At 49.5% G+C, this 16358-nt stretch overlaps 1 protein-coding gene, 1 long non-coding RNA gene and 1 other non-coding gene across 3 annotated transcripts; 2 read left to right on the forward strand and 1 right to left on the reverse strand.

Annotated features, from left to right (window-relative positions):
• The first annotated feature begins 130 nt into the window (after positions 1 to 130).
• LOC125755776 (uncharacterized) lies at positions 131 to 896 on the forward strand. Its single transcript, XR_007413085.1, has 2 exons — positions 131 to 377; positions 537 to 896. It is a non-coding gene; the product is annotated as an uncharacterized LOC125755776 (long non-coding RNA).
• Positions 402 to 492, forward strand: TRNAR-UCU (transfer RNA arginine (anticodon UCU)). The gene is given in 2 exon segments: positions 402 to 438; positions 457 to 492. It is a non-coding gene; the product is annotated as a tRNA-Arg (tRNA).
• A 4113-nt stretch (positions 897 to 5009) lies between the features above and the next one.
• Positions 5010 to 16282, reverse strand: COQ4 (coenzyme Q4). The gene is made up of 7 exons (XM_025475318.3): positions 16148 to 16282; positions 15944 to 16075; positions 14455 to 14551; positions 13824 to 13926; positions 7583 to 7712; positions 7007 to 7100; positions 5010 to 6488 (listed from the first exon to the last, which is right to left on the reverse strand). Exons 1-7 carry the CDS (start codon positions 16215 to 16217, stop codon positions 6308 to 6310), a joined length of 807 nt encoding a protein of 268 aa, XP_025331103.1. The 5' UTR covers positions 16218 to 16282; the 3' UTR covers positions 5010 to 6307.
• Positions 16283 to 16358: the final 76 nt, after the last annotated feature.

A 16358-nucleotide genomic window follows, 5' to 3' on the forward strand; every position in this document is an offset into this window, starting at 1 on the left:
ACCGCCTCTCGCGCCTTCCCCGCGGCGGAAGAGCCGCAGAGACCTCGGCACCGCGCAGCCCCAACGCGCCCGACGCCTGCCGGCCCAGCCCGCCCTGCGCGCGCGAGGGCCTCGGGCGGCGCCCCGCGCGGCACGCTGGGAGTTGTAGTCCGCGCCGCGCAGCCCCGCCCACCGCGGAGACCCCGGGGTGGGAAGGAGAGCCGCGGGCTGGGGTTGGGCCCAGAGCCGGCAATCCCATGGCTTTCGCACGTGGTGGGGAGCACCCCCGCCCGCAGCGTGGGCGGAGAATCCGGAGAACGCGAGCAGAGATGGGCAGAGCTCCAAAAAGGCTAACGCTACACCTAGAAGAACGCTAAAAGGGTGGTGTAGACACAGAGGTGAACTGGGAGTTTCAAGTAGCTGGCTCTGTGGCGCAATGGATAGCGCATTGGACTTCTAGCCGATCGGGGTGTGGTGATTCAAAGGTTGTGGGTTCGAGTCCCACCAGAGTCGAATTTTGATAGCTCCTCCCTCACTTTCATGGGGATATTTTACAGCCTCCAGTACCTTCACATGGTTCAGAAAATTTGCAGACTTGAGGCTGGCACCTGTGCATCTGGGACGGCAGTAAACGTGACGTCAGGTTCCTGCCCAGGAATCCTTCCTTTCTCATCCCTGGTATCTTGTAAGCACTGTGGCACACCTAGTGGTACAAAGGGCATGGAGCTGAGGATCTGTACCTAACTGGCCTCTGATCGCTCTGACCTTGCAGCAAATCAACTAACTTCTAAGCCTACGACTGTATTTGTCTTGCTACCTGCCACGTCCTTGGCCATTGGCCAGCTCCCCAGCCTTGTGTGGCTCTGGGCCTCTGAAAACTTGGTTCCTTGATAATTAAACACGTTGGACATCCACAATTGCCACTTATCTTTTTTTTTTTTTTTTTTTTTAGATTTTATTTATTTATTTGAGAGAATGTGAGCGGGGGAGGAACAAAGGGAGAGGGGCCAGCAGACACTCTGTGCTCAGTGTGGACCCTAAGGTGGAGTTCCATCTCACAAACCTGAGATCATGACCTGAGTGGAAATCAAGAGGCACAACTGACTGAACCACCCAGGAGCCCCACCACTTATCCTTAAATACATCCCCTAATTCCTTAGTCCAGTGGGAAGTCCTTAAAGGGGAGGGGCGGGGCAGTTTTCAGGGTCTAGTCCTTGGGATTAAAAATGAAATTTTCATCTGAGAAGTACTTGGCAGAGTATAAAGTGCATCCTTTTGGGGAACCTAGGTAAGTTAAAGCTCTACCTCCCCCATGGCTATTATATTCAGGAGGCAGTGTGGGGCAGAAGTGATGGGCATGGGCATTGGCATCCAACACATATGGATCACCTTCTCAGCTGGAAGTTCAAAGTCTCCACTTTTTCTTATATATAAAAATGAGAACATACTATAAGATTGAGTTAGCATTTGACATATTTATTATTGTAGTTTATAAGGTCACTGACCACAAAGTACATGCAAAATCTAGACATGAAGATTCTTCCTGATTATGTCCACAGGGCTTATCTTGATAAATGTGTGTTGAATGAATGACAGGGAGAGTGAATTGGAGGCTCTGACTTGATCCACACCAGGATCCATCAATATAAACATGATCATTTCCACATCATCTGCTGAGGTTATATGTAATGTGGACAAAGGAGAGTTTAGAAGATGGTAAAAAAAAAAAAAAAGATGGTGCTTGTGGCCAGCTCCGCAGCTCTCCTCAGCCCAGCCTGGTCACAACCATGAAGCCAGGGTGGCACTCCACCTAGACCCTGGGCCTGGCCTGAGGGGGAGATGGGAGGGGACATAGCAGTAACAAGATTGTCCTTAAGTTGCTTTCAGTCTAGTTGGACACAGAGAGACTAGTGGAGATTAGATCATTAAATGGTTTGCCCCCCAAGTGCTCTCCATATGTGTAGTGGATATGCACTATACATTATTATGACTTGGCTTCTTTGCTTTTCAGTCAAGGACATCTGGGTTATACTCCTAGCCCCACCTGAGGCACTGGGCAAATCACTTCTTATGGCCTTGGTGTCCTCATTTTTTTTTTTTTTTAAGATTTTATTTTAAAGCAATCCCTAAACCAAATGTGGGGTTCAAACTCAACCCCAGGATCAAGAGTCCCATGCCCTACAGACTGAGCCAGCCAGGCGCCCCTTCCCATGTCCTTATTATAGAATGGGAATACAGTCATCATGGTCCCTGCCTCCTAGAGCTTGGTACAGACTCAACGAGATGATGTGGGTCAAGCTCTCAGCACAGGGTGGGCATATCAAAGGCCCTCAGCTCCTGTAACTGTTCAACTCCAAGAGGGCAGGGATATAGCTGTCTCTTATCACTGTGGAATCCCCAGTGTTTGGCCAACACTCAGAGGTATTTGTGAAATAACTGGAGACTAGTGGGCCTGTGCATCAGGATTCATGGACAGGGGAGGGCCATGTGGTGGGAAATGGGATGGGAAAGGCCTTTGTGTGATAAGCTGAGGAATTTATCCTGGGGGCAGGAGGAGCCCCTGGGGGTTCCTAAGGGCAGGAGCTGGGTACTATCATTTGTGGGACAGGCTGAGCTTAGGCTGACCTCATACTGGGTTCCTTTCCACTGACATGACCCCTATCTGCCTTGCATTAGGGAATTAACATCAGTTCTTAAACCTCCAGACTTGCCAGATAAGAGACCAACATTTGGACTCACTTGAAGGCACTAAAGATCCCCAGGGGACTGAAGTGGTTTGGCCCCTGGCACGCAGTGGACACTTATCCCATAGATACTTGGTTACATTGGCATTAGGACCTCTGAACTATAAAAGTCCTCTCGGGATCCCTGGGTGGCGCAGCGGTTTGGCGCCTGCCTTTGGCCCAGGGCGCGATCCTGGAGACCCGGGATCGAATCCCACGTCAGGCTCCCGGTGCATGGAGCCTGCTTCTCCCTCTGCCTGTGTCTCTGCCTCTCTCTCTCTCACTGTGTGCCTATCATGAATAAATAAAAAAAAAAAAAAAAAAAAATTATAAAAGTCCTCTCACTCTGGGTGTGTGCAAAATAAATACCTCTGGCTTCATTGTGTACATGGTGACTTCAGAGGCCTCAAAGGGCCTTCCTGGCAAATGACAGCTTCTACTTCCTTTTTTTTTTTTTTTTTTAACAGCTTCTCCTTCTAATGCTTACTTTGTGCAAAACCACTACACGTGCATAACGTCCCTGCTGTAGGATAGGTAGGTACTCTCCCCATTTTACAGCCTTCCCAGAGGCTCAAAGGGGTGACAGTACTGCAAGGGTAGAGTGCTGGTCAGTGGCAGGTCCAGGTCTCTCTGTCCTCAGACCCTGTAACTCCAAATGTTGCTCTGAAGCCAGCTACATATGGCTTTTTTTTTTTTTTTTAATTTTTATTTATTTATGATAGTCACAGAGAGAGAGAGAGAGGCACAGAGACACAGGCAGAGGGAGAAGCAGGCTCCATGCACCGGGAGCCCGATGTGGGATTCGATCCCGGGTCTCCAGGATCGCGCCCTGGGCCAAAGGCAGGCGCCAAACCGCTGTGCCACCCAGGGATCCCTACATATGGCTTTTATCAGGCCTAGGGAAGGGAGCTTTCTCTGAGCTATCAGGAGAGGATTCAAGACCCGTGCATCACAGAACAAGCTCCACCACAGCCCAGCTATGTGACTTGAGGATGCTCCCCAATCTTGATACCCTCATGAAGTGAGGTTGTCGTGGGGTTCTCTGCTTCGGCCTTAGCATTCGTTCTTTCAACTAATGGAGCAGCAAGCCTCTACTATGTGCCAAGCACCGTTCCCATGAGTGAGGGAAAAGAAGAGGTACTTGCTCTTCTGGGGCTGACACAGACCTCATAAATAAATGAACAAATAATTTAATTTCAGAGTGATAAATTCCAGAAAGAAAATAAGGTGACATGGTGCAGCAAGGGGGAGGGCACTTCTTCAAGTGGGTGGCCAGGGAAGGCCTCTCCAAGGAGATGCCTTCACATTTGAGCACAAATGTGAGTGACAAGTAGTTGACCACGTGACGACCTGGGGACAGAATGCTATTCCTAAAGACATGAAGAAGGACAACATAGTTTATTGAGATGAAGAATGGAAGTTTCTAGGTAGAAGTTGGCAAAGCCTTATGGGCTGTGTTAAGAACTAAGGAAGTGGTAGCTATTGCCAGTATAACTTTTTTTCCAATCATGACTTGGTGGCAAAAATGCCACCCCAAGGGCTGGAGACCAGACTCCATTCCCAGCTAATCATGATCCCCAATGCCCATCTCTCCAATGCTGTAAAGGCTCAGGATTATTCAGGCACAAAGTGGCTGAGGCAGGTGAACTCTCTAACTGGTCAGAGACCTTTTCCCCTCAAACTTGGCACTGTTGACTTTTACTGACATGGGGGACATGGGGGTAGGGGTTCCTGGACTCTGGAAAGCTGTGGAAATCTGACAGATCTGGAAAGGTGGTCCATACTGCAAAGATGAATTAGGTCTGGAAAGCTCACCCCAACCCCCTCCTCTTTCTGCAGAAATTCAAAGAGCTCAGGACAAGGCTTCCTTTCCTTCCCAAGGCCCTGGTTCTGAGGTAGGCCTCCAGCCTCCCACCTCCATCCCTGAGGGCCCTGGACTGGGATGTCGTTGGCACAAGGAAGGCAGAGGCACTGGTGTGGCAGTGGGGCAGGTTTCAGACATCCCCTGGTTCGAGTCCCAGCTCTGCTCCCATTGCCTTGTTAGTAAAATACAAGTAATAATACATCTTTCTTTGGGTTGTTGGAGGCATCAATGCAATAATGCATCTCAATGGCTTAGGCACATAGTACAGCTATAAACTATAGCCCTTATTATCGATAGAGAAACTGAGGCATAGGAAACACAACCATAAAGTCTTGTGGCCTGTGTTCTGGTTACTTCAGGCAATTCCTTGCCCATCTCTGGCCCTTAGTTGTCCTACCCACATAATGAGGAGCTGGCCTCTCAAAACTAAATGCTCTGCCATATTTAATTTTTTTTAAAGATTTTATTTATTTATTCATAGAGACAGAGAGAGAGAGAGGCAGAGAAACAGGCAGAGGGAGAAGCAGGCTCCATGCAGAGAGCCCGACCTGGGACTCGATCCAGGGTCTCCAGGATCACACCCTGGGCTGCAGGCGGCGCTAAACCACTGTGCCACCGGGGCTGCCCTAATTTTTTTTTTTTTTTTAAAGATTTTATTTATTTGAGATTGTGGAGGGAAAGGAAGAGAGAGAAACAAACTCCACTGAGCAAGGAGCCAGATGCGGGACTCAATCACAGGACCCTGAGAATGTGACCTGAGCCAAAGGCAGACACTTAACCAACTGAGCCACCCAGGTGCCCCAAGGCTCTGCCATCTTCAAAGTGTTTCTGGTTTTAAATCCCAAGACAGGGCCAGCCACTCTTGCAATGATACTTTAACCCTACCTGTCCCCACTCCTTGGCCCCGACCCAAAGAAAATGCCTGGGTGAGACTCCAAAATGAACCAGCTGCCTCACTGCTGCCTTTTCACCTGTGAACACAATAGAGATAATTTCTTTCTGTCCCTGAGGCCCTTTCTCTGAAGCCCTTCTTCTGAACATCACCTCATGAAATGCTCACAGTAACCCTAGGAAGTGGGTGTGGGTTCTGTTCCCTTTTTACCCATGATGAAATAGGCTGAGAGAGGGGGACAAACTTGCCCTAAGTCCCTCTGCTGAAAAACAACGGAGGAATTAGGAACTTGAATCCCAGTGTGTCTGACTTCAGACCATAGGAAAGAGGATAAGCAGCTAAAGCTTAGGCTGGAGGGGATGTCTGCCCTTCGTGCTCAGAGGCCCAAGGCTGCCAGAGCCACGGACAGCCCTGGGCAAAGGCAGGAGAAGCTGACACTTGGGCTGATGGCAGACTTTATTCAGACAGTAGAGACTCACTTGCCTCTTCTCAGGTCTTTGGAACTGGTATAGCCCTTACTCCTGAAGGACACCCGGACTAGCACCCAGAAAACCCTGGTTGGCAGGGAGGGGTCCAGAACAGGGGTAGTGGGCCTGAGATACCCCAACACCAGGCTGGATTACTGATTCTCGCTCACATCTGGTTGGCTTTGGGTGGCTCCTGGCTCTCCTGGGAGCCCCACTGCACTGTCTGCTCCCTCCCAGGGGGTCCTCAAAGCCACTTGGCAGTGGTTATGACAAATTATGACAAATGATGTCCAAGGGTCAGTGCTGAAAGAAAAGGAACAAAGGTAATGGTGAGAGAGTCCTTTGCCCCAGGGGAAGTGGGGGTGGTGGGGTGGGCAGTGGCTCAGGGCCTAGGCCAGGCCCCTGACATGCACGTGGGGGCATCTGTGATGCCCAGCTCCTCCCGGAGAGCTCTCAGGGGCTGCTCCCAGCGCCGCTCGTAGTACAGGTTGAGGACACATGGCGCTCTGTGCCCATTCTGAACTGCCCACGGGATCAGCTCTGAAATCAGCACTTGCAGACTCCTGCAAGACAGCAGAAGATAAAGAAGATATAAGGTCCCAGGGCCAGGCACGCTCTGCACCCAGAAACTGGTGTGCATTTTCCCAGTTAGTCCTCACTACCCTTAAAAAGAAAGGAGTTACTATTCCCATTGGCAGATGAGGAAACTGAAACTCAGGGAGGTTAAGATTTTGTGCCCAGAGCCACACAGTTTGAATACGCTAAAGCCCAAATCGTAATCAAAGGCTACCTAACTCCAGAAACTAACACTGGGGTGCCACCCAACCCCCTCAATTCCATGGGGGAACTCCCAACACTGAGGCCTGCCCCAAGAGACCCTAGAGTCCTATGAAACACCCAGGCTTCATTCACTGCCCTGGGGACACTGCGCCGGGCCAGTTTCACCCTTCTGCTCCATTATTTCTACCCTGGCTTTCTGGAGAACCACTGGGGCTACTCAGGAAGGCTGCATGCTTGTCCCATTTCCTGGAGCCTGGCTCCTCTGAGCCTTCCCTCAACCCCTTGCCACTAGAGAACTTACTGGGCACTGAGCCGGATTGGTCCAAAGAGAGCACCCAGGATGCACATGGGCAGGTGGGTCTGGACAGCCTCAAACCACTTCACAGTGATCTCCCCTGGGGGGGCAAGAATAGGGTGGGAGGTGAGAAGGGCCCAGGAGGAGAGCCATGGTGCTCCTGGCAGAGCAGAACAAAGCATCTGTGCCTCCTTGATCTCTATCGAGGTTAGCTGTGGCCAGTCCTGGCCCATGCGGGAATGTGAAGCACCTGGCTTGGGATGAAGGGGAGGGCATGAAAAAGAGCACAAGGAGGTAAGAGCTGGGAAGGAAGCTTGGGGTCTGAATATAGAGGACTCCAAATTTGAGGCTATCAAGTCCAGGGCGGTTCCTGCAGGCCTCAGGGAGTTGTGGCCGGTTTCAGAGCCTGCAGCCCTGGTGTTTGGGTGCTGCTACATCAGCTTAGGAAACACAGAGGTAGTGGGATGGAGAGGGGATGTGTGGCACAGATGCTACCAAGATGTTCAGAAAGCAGAAAATGAGGCACTGAGCTGCCCCATCCCACCCAGCCCCACTCTCAAGGCAGCTGGGGCTAGCACTCACCGAGGAGGTTGGTGGGCATCCCCAGCAAGGTGTGGAGTATGTCGTGAACCTCCCGGTACCGCTGAATCACATATGCTAGCTCTTCGTCGTCCACGAATCGGGTGGGTGCTCGGGTATCTGGGGAGACCCTCTAACAACCATGAGCCTCCCCTAGATCTCTTCCCAACTGTTCCCAAGGCCAAACTGGCCAGCATCTCTTTGATTGTCAACCACTCCCACCAGACTCATAACCACCAAAAATCTCTGGGGACTGTTTCTGTCTACTCCTGCCCACAGGGAAGTCCTCAGGCAGGGAATAGAGGCACTGACACCCCTATGGCCTACCCCAACTCACAGTGTCAAAGCCTGTTGGAATTTATGGCAAAGAAGCTCCTGGTGGTTGGGGAAGTGATAATTGTTTAAGGGGTAAAAGTTTGGGAACCCTGGGTGGCGCAGCGGTGTAGCGCCTGCCTTTGGCCCAGGGCGTGATCCTGGAGACTCGGGATCGAATCCCACGTCGGGCTCCCGGTGCACGGAGCCTGCTTCTCCCTCTGCCTATGTCTCTGCCTCTCTCTCTCTCTCTCTCTCTGTGACTATCATAAATAAATAAAAATTAAAAAAAAAAAGGGGTAAGAGTTTGTTTTAAAAGGTGGAAAAGCTCTGGAGGTTGGTTTCACAACAGTGTGGATATATTTAACACCACTGAATTGTCCACTTAGAAATGGTTAAGATGAGGGACACCTGGGTGGCTCAGTGGTTGAGCGTCTGCCTTTGGCTCAGGGTGTGATCCTGGAGTCCTGGGATCAAGTCCCATATCGGGCTCCATGCATAGAGCCTGCTTCTCCCTCTGCCTGTGTCTTTGACTCTCTGTGTCTCTCATGAATAAATCAATAAAATCTTAAAAAAAAAAAAAGAAAGAAAGAAAGAAAGAAAGAAGAAAAGAAAAGAAAGAAATGGTTAAGATGATAATTCTTTTTTTTTTTTTAAAGTAAACTCTACCCCCAACATAGGGCTAGAACTCACAACCCTGAGATTAAGAGTCACACACTTTCAACTGGGCCACCCAGACACCCCCGAGAGGGCAATTCTTATGTTATTTTACCTTTTTTTTTTTTAAGATTTTATTTATTTATTTATGATAGACACACACTGAGAGAGAGACACAGGTAGAGGGATAAGGAGGCTCCATGCAGGGAGCCTGATGCAGGACTTGATCCCGGGACACTGGGATCATGCCCTGAGCTAAAGGCAGACTTTCAACTGCTGAGCCACCCAGGTGTCCCACCTTATGTTTTTTTTAACCACAATTAGAAATAAAATGGGGAGAAAAAGAAAAAAATGAAGCTTCCAAGGCCCAATACTTTCTTTTTTAAAGATTTAATTTGGCGGTGGGGGGTGTGCCTGGGTGGCTCAGTTGGTTAACTGTGCCTTCCGCTCAGGGCATGATGTCAGAGTTCTGGGATTGAGCCCTGTGTTGGGCTCCCTGCTCATGGGGAAACCTGCTTCTCCTTCTCCCTCTCCCCCTCCCACTGTGCGTTCTCTCTCTCTCTCTCTCTCTCTCTCTCTCTCTCTCTCTCGTGCACATGCAGGGGAGGGGCAGAGGGAGAGTCCCAAGCAGACTCTGCTGAGTGTAGAACCCAACTTGGGGCTCAATCTCATGACCCTGAGATCACAACCTGAGCCAAAAACAAGAGTTGGATGCTTAACTGACTGTGCCACACAGATGCCCCTAATTTTTTTGTTTTTTAAGTAATCTCGGGACGCCTGGGTGGTTCAACGGTTGAGCGTCTGCCTTTGGCTCAGGGCATGATCCCGGGGTTCAGGTATCAAGTCCTTCATTGGGCTCTCTACATGGAGCCTGCTTCTCTCTCTGCCTATGTCTCTGCCTCTCTGTGTGTGACCCTCATGAATAAATAAATAAATAATCTTAAAAAAAAAAAAAGCAATCTCTATACCTAGCGTGGGGCTAGAACTCATAACCTCAAGATCAAGAGTCATGTGTTCCACTGACTGAGCCCACCAGGCACCCCAGCCCCCATCCTTCACATGAGCTGCTCTCTGCCTAGGGTGCTCTCCCCCACCAGCCACAGCTTCACATGTGCAATTTCTACCTGTCCTTTATGATTCACCTAAGTGTCCCCCCTGCAGGGAGGCTGTTGACTGATCAGGTCCACACTACAACCTCTTGTAGCATCCTATACCTTGTATTGTGATGTGTAGTACCACGTGCCTCTCTTCTAGACCTGAACTTTCCAGTATGGCAGCCATGCACTGCGTGTGGCTACCAAGCCTTGAAATGTGACAGTTCCAACTTAGAAGTATTATAGGTATAAAATACACACTTGGTTTCAAAGACTTGGTGAGAAGAAAACAATGTGAAATTTCAGTAATTTAGAAATACTACCTGTTGAAATGATAATATTTTGGGAACATTGGGTTAAATACAATATGCTATTAAAATTCCACTTGTTTCTTTTTGCTTTTGCTGGAGTGGCTAGCAGCAGATTGGAAGTCACCTGGCTTGTGTTCTCTTTCTGTGATTGGTGCTGTAGTGACCTCTCAGCTGCACATGGCTGCTGGCTGCTTTGCTCACTGTTGTATCTCCAGGGCCTGGATGAATTCACGTCTCATGAATACCTGACTAAAAGGCCAGCTCCTGGTGCTTTCCTGGCCCCAGGCAGAGGTGAGAACCGACTCCCTCTGATTCACCTTGCCTGAGTCCTCAGTAGTACTCATGAAGAATGGGAGCAGCCTAGTGTTCCTGTTCCCAGAGCAGGGGCTCAGCCTATCCAGAGGCCAAAGGATTTGATGTCTTCATTGCTTTGGGGCTGCTGGCTCAGTGCCTTAGTCTGTGTCTGGGATCTCACAGGGGCCCGGTTCCTAACTTCTTCCTAGGAGTTCTACAAGCCGTATAAAGCAGAGGGTGATCACAGTGATAGCAATTATATTTATTCAGTACGTACTATGAGCCAGCACTGTGTGAATTTCTTTACATGTATCATCATAGTGCTCTATGAGCCTCAGGTAATGGTAAGAAAAATGAGGTTCAGAGAAGTTATGTAACTTGCCCAATATCAGCTAATCAAGTAGCTGAATCAGGACTTGAAACAAAGTCTACTAGATTTCAAAGCCAGTAGCATTAATATCCATAAGCCATGTCACTGCCCTGGAAGATAAACATTAGGTCCCCTTACCTCAGATAAGGAATATGAGGCTCAGAGAGGTCAAATGATTTGCCCAGGGCCATAAAGCTGGGAAGAGAGGTAGGATTCTAATTCAGGCTACTTTTTTTTTTTTTTTTTAAGATTTTATTTATTTATTCATGAGAGACAGAGAGAGAGGCAGAGACATAGGCAGAGAGAGAAGCAGGCTCCATGCAGGGAGCCCAATGTGGGACTTGATCCCAGGACTCCAGGATCACACCCTGGGCCAAAGGCAGGTGCTCAATTGCTGAGCCACCCAGGCATCCCTAGTACAGGCTACTCTTAACTCCAGAGCCAATGCCCATAATCTCGATGCCATGAGATGACCATGCCCCTTACCAATGACAGCCTCAGGGAGGGTAGCCTCACCTTGAACTTTGATCTAAATCTCTTCTGGAACAAAGGTGTTCCTTCACATTCTGTGGGCTGTTGGTTTCAGTGCTCTAAAGTGTCACAATCTCTAGGGCTATTATCACAACTAGGGCTGAGACTGGGCAGGGTGCCCAGGGAGGCCCTGGCAGTCCCATCCTCTCCACAGCAACAAGATGAAAGGCACTGGGGACTTTAAGGTGATCCCTCCCTGAGTGGCATTTGGGGAAGGCCACCCTGGTGGGTTTCCCACTGATGAAGTAAATTGCTTCCTGGTGAAATATGAGATGGTAGAAAATGGGGCAGGAACAAGTGTCAGGAGAGTATGTGGAGCAGATTATCATCTCAGGGACAATAACCTTCTAGAGCAGTAGTTTCTCAGCTGTCCACCACGGGATATTTGCAATATCTGCAGAGATTTATGGCTGTCATAACTTAGCGGGGGTGCTAACTGGCATCTATGTATACAGGCCAAGGATCCTGCTAAACATCCTGGAAAGCACGGGGTAGCTCCTACAAAAAAAGAGTTATCTGTTCCTGGGGCACCTGAATGGCTCAGTTGGTCAAGTATCTGCCTTCAGCTCAGGTCATAATCTCAGGGTACTGGGATCAAGCCCCACATTGGGCTCCCTGTTCAGCAGGGAGTCTGCTTCTCCCTCTCCCTTTCCCCTCAACTTGTGCTCTCTCAAATAAAAAGAAAAAAAAAATCATTTGGCCACAAAAGTCAATTGTGGTGAGGCTGAGAAGCCTAGTTCTAGAGCAACCTGCTAGAGCACCACTTGACAGAGGTGCTTTGATGGGATGTGTATACACTAGGATGCAGTGGTTGGGACAAGGAAGGTGACCCAGATCCTAAGGTCTTTTTATTGATCAGGTCATGTTACTATCCTTTTTTTTTTTTTTTAAAGACTTTATTTATTCGAGAGAGAGAGAGAGAGAGAGAGAGAGGCAGAGACACAGACAAAGGGAGAAGCAGGTGTCATGCAGGGAGCCTGACACAGGACTCCACCCGGGTCTCCAGGATCACACCCTGGACTGAAGGCAGCGCTAAACCGCTGAGCCACCCAGGCTGCCCCTCATGTTACTATCCTACTTGAAACCCTTAATGTAAAAAAAAAAAAAAAGAAAAGAAACCCTTAATGTTTTCCTATTGCTCCTGTTGTAAAATGCAGACTTCTTCCTGTGGCTGGAAGGGTCTGGGCCAGTTCTCCCACCTGCTGGGTGCCTCTCCTCTACTCAATTCCTAGATGGCCACTTCAGCAAATTTTACTTTCTTTTTTTTATTTTATTTATTTATTTATTTATTTATTTATTTATTTATTTATTATTTTTTTTTATTTTATTAAAATAAAATTTTATTTTATTTATTTATTTATTTATTCATTCATTCATTCATTCATTCATTCATGAAAGACACAGAGAAAGAGGCAGAGACATAAGCAGAAGGAGAAGCAGGCTCCCTGTGGGAAGCCCGATGTGGGACTTGATCCCAGGACCCCAGGATCACAACCTGAGCCAAAGGTAGGTGTTCAACACTGAGCTGCACAGATGCCCCAGTTTTCCTTTTCTTAAACACATTGGACCTTGCACTTGCCAATGCCTCTGCTCCTCCTATCTTTCCTCAGGGCTGGCTCCTCCTCATCCAGGTCTCTTCAGAAGGCCTCCTGTGACCTCCCTGTCAGAAGTGGCCACCTCCAACCCCACCTCCTTGTCCTCTCTAATGATGTTGTTCTTACAGCACCGCCAGCTAGAATGGAAACTCCACAAAGGCAGGCTCTTTGCTGGTTTCATTCACTGTATCTCAATTACTGAGAACAGTGTTGTACATTCCAGATAGTCAATAAATATTTGACCTGAATTTTTATATGAAATTTCTTCTTCTTCTTAACCTACTCATTTTCTTCCCCAAACCAGAATATTAGCACCCACAAGAGCAGGACTTTGTACACTGTCTAGTTCACCATTATATCCCCAGCACCTGGGGTAATGGATGGCACACAGCAGATCTTGAACAAATGAATGAGTTCCACAGCAGTTGGGACTCTCCCTACAAGGTCCTGTCCTCCCTGCATGGGGCAGAGAGTGCCACAACTTGTCATACCCTGGGGGAAGCCCTATCTCTAGAACAGGGGGACATGATACAACAGTTAAGAGCATGATCAAGGAGCGCCTGGCTGGTTCAGTTGGTGGAGCATGCAACTTTTGATCTTGGGGTTATGAGTTCAAGTCCCACATTGGGTATAGACAGACTTAATAATAAAATCTTAAAAAAAAAAAGGCATGATCTGAATATGAATACTGCCTCCATTCATACTGGCTATATGAAATCATCAAGTTGCTTAAGTGCTCTGAGCCTTGATTTCTTCATCTATTAGAGAGGATAATAATAGGACCTACTTGACAGGATGGGTCAAGGATGAACTCTCCTGTTGGGAGGGTTTGGCAAGATCAGGTATGAGCCTGGCATCTGACATCTAATAAGTGACTTTTAAATACTGGCCAGTATTATCACTCAGAGTTCCTGGCCCATTTGCCCATCTCATAGAACACGACAAAGCCTTGGCATAGGAGACAAAAAGCACACCTGCCCACAGTGGCCACACAGGACTCCTCTTTCCTCAGGACGTCACTCCCATGCCCTTCTCTGCCTTTCCTAGTGATTGCCACATGTGCAGAAGCTGGAAACTCACATTCACATCCAGGAAACGGAGATACTCTTGGCCAAGGGAGCCCTCAGGCAGACTACGGAGCTTGTCCAGGTCAAGGGTGGACAGTGAGATCCGGGGCCGCTTTCTGCGAGGCAGAAGGCAGGACTTAGGTACTGAGAGAGCAGAAGCAAAGGCAGGTGAGAGGTCCAGCTAGGGCAAAGGTGTGAGAGGTGAAGGGGCAGAGAATAGGGCCACAAATCCGACTTTAGCACCTGCTTCTGGCCAGGACGGTGGCAGGGACTGAGGAGCCTACCAATAGCTAAGGTCATGGTTCCTGCCTGCAGTGGCATAATATAGGAAGCAAGCCTCAGGTGTGATCAGTATACTCACAAAGAACATTGCAGGGGTGGGGGTTAGAGCTAGCCTGTTACGGGAGCTTAGGGAAGGCAGAGGGCCCTGTGGCGGGAACTGGGCTGATGCCACCACATTGCACTACCTGCTGGTCATCATAATATGTATGTGAATGGCACCTATGGAGTTGGGCAGTGCCCAGCATGTGCAACCCTCCATGGCCAGGGCATCAAGAAGAGTTCCCTAGAGAAACACAATGCAACTCCAAAGGGATCAGGATCCTCAGAGTGTCTCCAATTCCCCAGGCACAGTTGGGACCTACTGTAGGATCTCGGCACCCTCTGGATCCTTCCTCATCTGGTCCCTGAGGAACTTCAGGGCATAGTATCCTGTGGTCTCCCCTAGGACTGCGACCATGTCTGAAAGGAAAGAAATGGGGACAAATGAAGGATATGATCTCAGGTAGGTTACTGGACCTGTCTCCTACATGATAAGCTACAATACTATCTATCTCTTAGTTATGAGGATTCATGTTATACATTTAGCAAATCACCCGGCACACAGGAAGCATTCAATATATGTACCTATAGCATTATCATTGTTATTAATCTAATAGGCTGAGGTGGCTCTGATTAGCACAGTGCTCTAAAGAGTTTATAAATCACTTTTACACCCATTATTGCAACAGAATATCATGCCTCCATTGATTACAAGCTTTGGCATCAAAATGTTAGGTTTGGGTTCAGTTGCAATCACCATCTAAGTGAACTTGTAGAAATGCTTCACATTTCCAAGCCTCAGGCTCCTAATTTATGAAATGTGGAGAACACCATTCTTACAGGGTTAATGTGAAAAATCAAGAACACTACACATATAAAACATTTAGTGCAGTGAGCAACCAGCATTAAGTGCTCAGTGAGCACTCAGTAAGCTGAGCAATCAGTATTAACATTTCTATTAGTAGGAGTAATAGTACTTTCCAGACTTAGAACCCTAAGATGTTCTAGTCATACATCCAGCCAACATTTATTGAGCATCTACTATGTGCCAGGCACATTGTAAAATACTGATGATATAGTAGAACAGGGCAGTCAGGGTGTCTGCCTTCATAAGCTTTAATTTTTAGTGGGATGTTATAATTTGGTGTATATTATACCGAACTCTGCAAATCATCTATTTACTCCACAGGTTCTTTCTTTCTTTTAAGATTTGGTTTGAGGGCACCTGGGTGGCTCAGTGGTTGAGGGTCTGTCTGCCTTTGGCTCAAGTTGTGATCTTGGGATCCCGGCATCGAGTCCTGCATCGGGCTCCCCATAGGGAGCCTGCTCTTCCCTCTGCCTGTGTCTCTGCCTCTCATGAACAAGACAGAGGAGGGGGGGGGGGTAGGTGCAGAGGGAGAGAAACAAGCAGACTCCCAGCTGAGCAGGGACCCCCACGTGGGGCTCGATTCCAGGACCCCGGGATCATGACCTAAGCCGAAGGCAGACGCTTAACGGACTGAGGCACCCAGGCGCCCCTAGTCCGCAGGTCCTCAAGGTGGCTGGATGACAGACTCTTCTGGTAGTTTATTTCCCTCCCCGAGCTCGGGATGATTTGGCTGGAGCTCAGGGTGGGACCCAAGCAGCTGCATTGTTGTGAACCTTGCGCGTGATGATGGGATGCAGCCAGGTTTGGGAACCCGGACCCAGTTTCCTCTCCGGTTACCACCAGGGGACGGGCAGAGAGAGGTCAGCACCTGCCAGGCTCCCCCCCGCAAGGGTGCGTGCCGACCTCCCGCTGTCCTGCAGGAGCGCCGGCGCGGGCGGCCTTACCGTGCCGGTACGGGTTATAGAGAGCCATTCCGGCCGAGCCGGCAGCCAGCAGCGCCTTCTGCAGCGGGGAGGTGGGGAGGTGGCCCGGGTAGAGCAGGCCGGCGCCATGGCGCGCGCCTCGGAGCCACACATCTGCGGGGAAAGACGAAGGCGGTGGTCAGAGGAGCCTGGCTCGCCAGGCTTCCCTCCCGCCTCCTCACTTGCCTGCAGCTGGCCCTCGGCGGCCGCCGAGCGCGCGGAGAGGGCGTAGGGCCGAGCGCAGCAGCGTCGCCATTGGCAGCAGGCCCCCGCCGGCCGCGGGAGAGTGAGCGCGGAGGGCGGACGCCGCGAACCTCTCCGGCCGCGGAGCTCCAGGAACGGCCTTTGAAGGAGAAAAATCGTAGCACGGGCAGAAGGCCTAATCGCTAGGTATGAG

Source organism: Canis lupus, chromosome 9 (genome assembly GCF_003254725.2).
Source record: "Canis lupus dingo isolate Sandy chromosome 9, ASM325472v2, whole genome shotgun sequence".
NCBI classification, from domain to species: domain Eukaryota; kingdom Metazoa; phylum Chordata; class Mammalia; order Carnivora; family Canidae; genus Canis; species Canis lupus.